General features: G+C 38.1%; 1 protein-coding gene across 2 annotated transcripts in view; it reads right to left on the bottom strand.

Moving 5' to 3' along the window:
• The window catches only part of DMXL1 (Dmx like 1), a 142,659-nt gene that overhangs the window by 9,117 nt on the left and 124,505 nt on the right, over window positions 1-9,037 (bottom strand). For both annotated transcript variants that reach the window (XM_037901597.2, XM_037901595.2), the window contains 7 exons: window positions 8,386-8,507; window positions 8,109-8,250; window positions 5,859-5,919; window positions 5,299-5,426; window positions 4,094-4,186; window positions 3,560-3,651; window positions 2,412-2,464 (listed from right to left, as the gene is read on the bottom strand). In XM_037901597.2, the coding sequence (XP_037757525.1) occupies window positions 2,412-2,464; window positions 3,560-3,651; window positions 4,094-4,186; window positions 5,299-5,426; window positions 5,859-5,919; window positions 8,109-8,250; window positions 8,386-8,507 (691 nt within the window). The remainder of the gene's footprint in view (window positions 1-2,411; window positions 2,465-3,559; window positions 3,652-4,093; window positions 4,187-5,298; window positions 5,427-5,858; window positions 5,920-8,108; window positions 8,251-8,385; window positions 8,508-9,037) is intronic.

The raw sequence follows: 9,037 nt of genomic DNA, 5'->3' as shown, positions 1-9,037 counted from the left end.
CTGGGTAAGATAATGCAGCAGCTGATACGGGACTTGATTAATAAAGAATTAAAGGAGGGTAACGTTCTTAATGCATATCAAGATGAGTTTATGGAAAATAGATCCTGTCAAACTAATTCGGTATCTTTTTTTAAAATGAGATTTACCTTTATCAGCAAAAATTGTAAAGTGTTGATGTAATATACTTTGACTTGGTGCCGCACAACATTTAGATTAAAAAATTAGAATGGCATACATGAAATGGATTAAAAACTGACTAACTGGTAGGTCTCAAAATGTAATTGTGAGCAGGGAATCATCATCAAATGGGTTTGTTTTGAGTGGGGTTTCAAAGGGATTGGTTCTCGGCTCTATGCTGTTTATCAGCAAAATACATAAAATCATCACTGATGAAGTTTGTAGATGACACAAAAATAGGGGGAGTGATAAATAATGAAGAGGACAGGTCACTGATTCAGAGTAATCTGGATCGCTTGGTAAACTGGGTGCAAGCAAACCATATGCATTTTAATACAAAGGTAATACTAAAGGTAAATGTATACATCTAGGAACAAAGAATGTAGACACACTTATAGGATGGGGGGGGCTCCAGCCTCGGAAGCAGTGACTGAAAAAGAGTTGGGAGTCATGGTGGATTATCAGCTAAACATGAACTTCCCATACGATGGTGTGACCAAAGAGGTAATGCAATCCGGGAATGCATAAAGAGAGAATTTTCAAGCAGTAGAGAGGTTATTTTACCTCTACATTTGGCACTAGTGTGACCACTGCTGGAATACTGTGTCCAGTTCTAGTGCCTACAGTTGAAGAAGGATGTTGATAAATTGGAAAGCTATGAGAATGATAAAAGGAATAAAAAAAACATGCCTTATAGTGATAAGCTAAACAGATTGAGCTCCTTGAGTCTAACAGAAGGTCAAGGAATGACAGAGTCTATAAGTACCTGCATGGGGAACAAATATTTAATAATAGGCTCTTCAATCTAGCAAAGAAAGATATAACATGATCCAATGGCTGGAAGATGAAGCTAAACAAACTCAGACTGGAAATAAGGCATACATTTTTGACAGTGAGTAATTAACAATTGGAACAATTTACCCAGTGGCTGTGGTGGATTCACCACCACTGACAATTTATAAATCAAGATTGCATGATTTTCTAAAAGATCTGCTCTAGGAATTATTTGGGGAAGTTAAGTTCTATGGCCTGTGCTATCCAAGAGGTTAGAATAGAGGAGCACAATGGTCCCTTCTGGCTTTGGAATCTATGCTGACAAAAATGTTAATGGTTGCTAAATATTAAATAAGCCAGCCCTACTTATTAGGACCCTATCATTAGATGCTAAGATTATGAAAAATGGGTCTCATTCTAGGTTGAGTTTGCAGAGCTGGCAGTGAGACAAGTCCTATTTAAAATCATAGAAATGTAGTGCTGGAAGGGACCTTGAGAGGTCATAAAGTCCAGCCTCCTGTGCTGAGATAGGGCTAAGTAAACCTAGACCATCCCTGATAGGTGTTTGTCCAAACTGTTCTTAAAACCCCGCAATGACTGGGATTCTACAACCTCCCTTAAAAGCCTATTCCAGAGCTTAACTATCCTGATAGTTAGAAAGTTTTTCCTATTATCTAACCTAAATCTCCCTGGCTGCAGATTAAGCCCATTACTTCTTGTCCTACTTTCAGAGGACATGGAGAACAATTAATCACAGTCCTCTTTATAACAGCCCTTAACATATCTGGAGACTTATCTCCCCTAAGTCTTCTTTCTCAGTGGTTCTCAGACTTTTATACTGGTGACCCTGTTCACACAGCAAGCCTCTGAGTGTGACCCTCCTTATAAATTAAAAAACACTTTTTAAAATATTTAACACTATTATAAATGCTGGAGGTGAAGCAGGGTTTGAGATGGAGGCTGACAGCTCACAACCCCCCAGATAATAAGCTCGTGACCCTCTGAGGTGACTATAAGTACGGAGTTGCCGAATCCATCTTGAAGAAAAAACACAAGAAAGGGAATTGTGTACTGATACCTTCTACTGTTAAGTCACTAAGAGAGCTTGCCACAGAGAGGGGCAAATCCTTAGCTGCTGTAAACTGACATAGCTCTTATGACTGAAATGGAGCTATGATAATTTATACCAGCCGAGGACCTGCCCATTAAAAAATATTTTTATTTTTTAATGCACCATTCACAATAATTTACTTAGACACTATGGAGAAAGACACTCTCATGAAAGACTGTTTATAAACATATTTTGCAACTAATGAAGATAGCCACAACGATCCGTGTGGACCATCAAAATTAAGTAAAAACAGTAACGATTTAAAAATCTTACAAGAAAACTCCAGAATTATTTATAATTTAGAAGTATTACCTTGAAGTACAACATTTGTTATTGTGTTTTTACTTACCATGCACTAAACTATTTGCAGGTGCAACTAAGGTATCCCACAAACATATATTTCTGTAAAAGAAAAAGATATGCTGAACTTAATTTAACTGACTTTACTACTAACACAGGTTGAAGAGAAAAGGTACTTACTTTATATATTTGAAATAGTGCAGCCAATATCTGAACATTTCACACAACACTGTTTTATGCTCCAATATATTAGTAGAATTAAAATGAAAGTTCAGATTGACAAACCCAAAATTACTCGCTCATTCAACATTACTTATATTTGTTTACTGTGTTCTATTATAAAGAACTCCACTACCATCCTTCCAAAGCCTTATTCTAGTCCTAAAAAAATGTGACTAACCACCAACTGGAGATTTTTATTAAATTATAGCAGTGGTTCTCAACTTATTTATCATTGTGGGTCGCATATGTGGCCCACAATGTCTTACCTGGGCTGCAGGGGCTAGGTGGCAGGGCAGCAACAGCAGCCCTGACCCCAAATCCGCGCAAGGCCGGCTGGCTGCCTGCCCCTGACCCCACAGGGCCAGCTGGCAGCCTCAACCTCAGACCCCAGCCATGCAGGGCTGGCCGGCAACCCTAACCCCGCCATGCTGGGCAGCCCAGACCTCACTGCACCAGGCAGCCAAGAACCTGGATGCCCACCCCCCCTCAAAAAACTGGCTGCAGCCGTGTTCTAATTGGGCCACATGCAGTCCATGGGCCATTGACTGAGAACTGCTGAATTACAGATATACATATAACACGAGCACATGAATATTGTACAGTTAACTCACTCATCTTTGTTCTTGCACAGGATTCACATTAATTTAATTTCTCTTGTGGTTGGACTCACCTACATGCTGGATTTGTTTTCTCTGTCATGTTTAAAAAAATGTTTTAAAAAGTTTTAGGGTCAAGTTTTGAGCTAGTCGAAGCATGGACAATCTCTCAAATCTATAAAAATGGCAGCATGTACGAAAACATTTATAAAGAGGGATGAAAGGGCTTCTGTTCTATTTGATGCGACCACATCACAAGTTGGTAGGTGACCATCTTAACTGCCCAACTCCCAAACTACACAGTAGCAAGAAACATTAAAAAACAGTATTATTTCATTAATACTTAGCCTCCAACTATGATCTTGAATCAAGTTTTTACCTGTTATCAGTAGCCTGTCCAGCTGTGGCTATCAAAGAGGAGGAACTGATGAAAACAAAATCATTGGCTGTTTTGTTATGACACTGCCACGTCTGGAAAATAACAGTACACAGTTAGGAAGTAGTCATGAAACAAAGCTAGCTTTTATACTAGCACGAAAGCTTATTTAAAAGATAAATACATTAAAGGTTGTTCTTCTATCAACTGAAGTGAAGGAATTCAGAGTTCAGACTGTAATACTATACTTAGTCTACCAATGGTCTTACATTCTTGACAAAAATGTTTGACACCTCCCGTGGTATTTGCTTTGCAATCAAAGATAACCAAATCATTTTAGATCTGATTTTGCATTCTCTCTTCAAATTAGGAAATATGGTTATGAATTGAGAACCTGTCTGCTAAATTTCAACCAAACAGAAACAAGACAAGTTTAGCTGAAAAAAATCCTAGTGGATTCTTAACTTTTCTGGTGCTGCCAGAAGACCACCTAGTAAAAAGCAAATTTATGCACAGCAAGTTTACATTTTAGCTTACCAGATATGGTTTGGGTGTGCTTCCAGTAAGTGGGCAACACTTCCAGTTTGTCTGATACAAACATATATATCCATCAGCATCAACAATCCCGAACTGAAGAGAAAATTTATATGTATATTTTTAATACACAATATAATACACGTGTATGTATACTTTGCTAGGCATATTTAAGATAGAGAAATTATATTGCCACCCCTTCAGTCCAGCAGATATTAAATAGCAACTTTATCTTCCCAGAAACACTTGCATTGTGTGCCTAGTCTAACTCTGGAAAGCAACTGCACCAGAACCAAACCCTGACGCAGCACGCCAACTAACGTGGATTACAGCATTTTCAATGCACTTGATATTTCTACTACGTGTGTCATTGCTATGGAAAAGGAGCAGCAGCAACTAAAGCAGAAAAAGGATATTTTTTGAATTGATGACTTCTGTTAATAGACATAAGGGCTTGTCTACACTGCCCTGCAGTTTGGAGTATGGGGCTGTGAACAGCATCTGGACTCTGCAGGTGCAAAGTGAAAGGTTCCTCCTTTGCATTAAGTATAATCCTCTTTGAAAAGAATATGTTAATACAAACCAGGTATCTTAGTTTGAGCCTGCAGCATCCAAATGGGAGAGTTACAGTGCAGCATTTCGGTGCACATTGCTATTCACACCTCAGTAGCCGGAAAATGCAGGGCAGTGTAGGCCTAACTGTCTCTTAGAAGTTTTCTTTCACTATTCTTTGACTTAAGAAGTCTGACTGAAGCACAGTCCTCAGAACAGTTCTGGATAAATGGTGCTTATACTACAGCTTTTTAAAACAAATGATCAGATATATTCAAGTCCTATGTACCTGTATCCTGATATACCTTGGCATGTAAAATTTATGTTTTAGCTTTACAAATTTAATTTTTAAAACCGACACTGTTCTAACCAAAACGTGTTCTAATTCTGCAATTACAAAGGGGGTTCCAGGGTATTTATTTTGGCTCATACTTCAAGCTGATATGCTGTCTGCCTCCCCTACCCCCTTTAAAAAAGTAAATAGCAGAAAAGCAAGGCGTTTGAGAGTCATGCTGTCCAAGGAGTCCAGTATTTTAATGCATTATATTTGAATATAGTGTTATTTATTGACACAGTGAACCAACAAAGAAGAGCTGTTTATACTGTTTTGCAAAAAGTCAGCCACGAAGTGGGTAGAGAGGATTTCTGTATAATACCTTATTTCCTTGGTGATTGAATCTCATTCGCGTTATCCTTGAGTTGCCACCAGAGCGGAAACATGTAATTTGTTGTGAATGGCCCCATTCAAACATTCTCACACTACCATCTTGAGCACCCGTCAAGTCTGTAATAGAATAATATATTTTAATAACTCTTTGTTCTACTATTTGAATAGAAAATCCAAGCTTCATCTAAGGGGAAAAAAGAATCTGATAAAGTTAAATTTTCCTGTGGTCTTTTAGCAGTACCATAGTAATGCCTAGAGGTCACTAAGGCCCCAGTCTGTCTGCTCTTTTTTTGTTTTAGTGCATATTGTAGGTGAAACAGGAATAAATTCCCAAATTTGGTCTAAGTAAAATAGATTCTGAAAGCCCATCCTTCCCCAACTTTTTAAAAAGAGCGATGGTTTCATTATGTAGCAGGTGCACACAGCATATGTGTTTTCTAAAATCTTTAATATACTTTTGCTGTTTTTATAAATTAGTAATACATTTTGTGAAACAAGGATAGTTATGTAAGTATTGTAAAACAACGTCTGTTAATGCAATGAACTTACAATAAGGTAGAGTTGGATGGGAAGCCATTCTTCTGACATTATTAATAGCCTTCTTGATCAGCTGTTCAATATAAAAGATAATCAAAGATAGTTAAACTACACAACTAACTAAAAACCTATTGGATTAAATTAGTTAGGGGAAAAGATTGGTTTCCCTTTTTAAATTCCCACTGAAAACAAAGGCAATACCACTTTAAAAAATGTGCATGAAAGTGAATGGAAACTGAAGTTTTTCCCAAGACTAATGCACATTTTAATTAACAGAATTTTTATAAACCCAGATATATGTAAGCTTCTTGCTTCTTAGATTTAAAGATCTAAATATAAACCTTCCGTTGACTGCAATATTACACCTCTTTTCTTGCCAATTCCTTTCTGATCCCATTACATTTATTGGAATATTCTTGAATAATGTAAGGTAAGCAAGAGAGGCAGAAGCATGTAAAAAAAGAGGTAAACAAAGAAAAAAATACTAGGAGGGAATATATTTGCTTTTGTTTCTACTTAGTTGTTTTATAATGATAGGTTGAAAAAGAATTGGATAGTGTAATTTGTGGCCCTCCACTGGAGAACAAGCAATATAGTTAGCTCCCGATTAAAAAAAAAAAAAAAAAAAGGGAGATTTTCAAAAAGGCACCTGATGGATTTAGAAGCATAAACCCATTGACTTGTGCTCCTAAATAAACTACCATGCCATTTCAGTCCTTTGCCAAGTGATGTGCTGATGGGAGATCTTGCAGACTCCTGGAAATCCCTTGCTATACATTCTGCCATGAACGTGAAGGAAATGTTCACATTATTTCCATGCCTCTGATGGAGCACACACCTCTCTGCTATCTTTTCTGGGGTTCATACTTCTGGAAGAGCACATTTTTAGCATCTGGAATGGACCAAATGTCAAATTGCCAGGGTTTTTTTTATTTAAAAAAGGTGTCCTGAAAAAAGATACTCAGGATTGCCTCTCTGAACACACAAACTCCTGGTGCACAGCGATTGTCTCATATGGTGGAGATGAATGTTTGTTGGCGCTCAGCATTAAACTATTAGTAAGACATAATTGCTACCCTGTGTGATTGTGGATATCTGAATGTTTTAACTGGGTACACTGGCATCGATGTATTTCAGAAAAGCCAAACAGCCAAATGGAAGTCCACATTTGATTGTTACTACCTATAGGACAGATGTCAACCAGTGAGCTTGGAGGTGAAAGACTACATGTCTTATTCTTGTAAGCCTGAAAGAGGTTATTAAACTAAACTTTCTGTAAAGACTGCATAACGTTGCAGCACTTACTAAAATGTAGATAACGATGACTTTATTGATACAGAATTAGGCTGCCTGGCAATTTACAAGATAAAACATTGCCAGTTTATACCAGTTTTGTACATAGTTGTAAATACATGTGTTATCTGGTAATTTTTCAGTTGGCCTATGCATTTTCCCCATAAATCCTAGAATCTCTATGCCCCCCACCCCCAGTTTAATCCATGCACCCAACCCTCACAGTCTGCCATCCTGCAAAGTGAGATGGGCTAGACAGAACTATTTTTAGACCTTAGTGATACCAAACCTACACAGACTGAAGCGATCGCTGTAGAATCACACACACACACAACATATAATAAGGCACTTTAAAGTACCGTATAAATTAGTAAACTATCTTGCCTGTTTCAAACTAAGGTCAGCCTGGACTAAAGAGGGCCTAAATCAAACCCCCAAGATCTACTCTGAACTCCAGATCCAGACACTAACAGGCTACCTCAAAACCTTGGATCAAAACACTCCTGAAAGTAGGTGTTAAAAATCTTGATCCATATCCAAACTTATCCACATTTTAGAATGTTCAGGTTCAGTGTTGAGACGCCACTCAGAGAGACATTTAAGCTGCAGACTTTTATTTGAACCTGGATGTAGAGTTTTTGTTCAGGTCTCCCATTTCACTCTGAATATATGCTTCTTTCATCATTTGCATAGTCAAGCCATTTAATTATATGTGAACTAAGACACTTTTTTGCCTAATTAGTACATCTGAAATCAGTATAGTACATTAACCATCAGCATTCTGAGGAAGTGGATGAGGAGATGCAGAAGTATGCCCCGTTTTCAGGAATGGGAAATTCCAGCTTCTGCCATTATTACATAAGAACTGCACTTCACTCGCTGTGCAAGCGTAATTCAGTAACTACGAAAGGCACACAAACCTTAAAGCACTAGAGATATTAAAATGTTATTCTCTGACAAGTGACTTACCACAGATGCACCTCTCCCAGTCTGTGTACTACCAAGCCAAGGCATGTTGATAGGGGTGCCAGGATTGCTGTGTGTATAAGGTGTAGTTCCCTGAACATTTGCCAGATCATCATGAGCATGTATAACCAAGAAGTCATCAGACCTATAAATGCAACATTAGTAACCAGAGGGATGATTAGACAGATTTTTGAAATAAAGCATTGAATTGCTATGGATTAGTTAGTTGAACTATAACCAAATTGCAAGAGGTACGCAAATAAAAATGGAATAAATATACCCTCTAGCCTCCACTTCTGTGTCATCATCAACCCAGGTGTAGATTTGTGTAGCTAGAATCCCAGAAACATCTAGTTCTTGAATGTCATGGCTGGAAGCTATTGCAATGCAGTTCCTGTTTGCCTGAAAAACAGTTACAAAAGAAAGAATTTAAAAACAACAGTTTCCCAGAATGGACCTTTAATTTTACTGTTGTCCTTTTGCTGGTACAATCATTTGAAGACAAGCATCTAGCTAGTCAATTTGCAGGTGCACACATTTGTGCGTGCATATTGTACAGGTGTCTACATTCTATCGGGTCTACAACTGTGTAGGAAAAGTTGCAGTGATGGAGCTGAAATCTCTTTGAAAGTTTGTCCCCTTATGCTTGCAGGCAAAGGTACACATTCATGTGACTGTATTTATAAGCCCCTTCCTCCTCGGAAGCTTGAGTTCCTTCTTACCAGTCTCCTTGGGGGAAGGCTAAATAGGTTACTGTTTAAGTTCTTATACAACAACATTTCTATCTGAGTGCCTTGCAGATGTATCTGAGTGAACACAAAAGCGCTCTCACATTCTCTCTTTCACCCCCTTCTCACTATACAGTAGAGCATTGTTCTTCAATTGACAGCTTGTGGCCCAGATCCAGCCCATGAGGACCGTCCATTTCACCC

The sequence above is a fragment of the Chelonia mydas genome, chromosome 5 (assembly GCF_015237465.2).
Source record: "Chelonia mydas isolate rCheMyd1 chromosome 5, rCheMyd1.pri.v2, whole genome shotgun sequence".
Classification (NCBI taxonomy): domain Eukaryota; kingdom Metazoa; phylum Chordata; order Testudines; family Cheloniidae; genus Chelonia; species Chelonia mydas.
The sequence above is the reverse complement of the archived record's forward strand: the minus strand, read 5'-3'. Positions and strand labels throughout refer to the sequence as shown.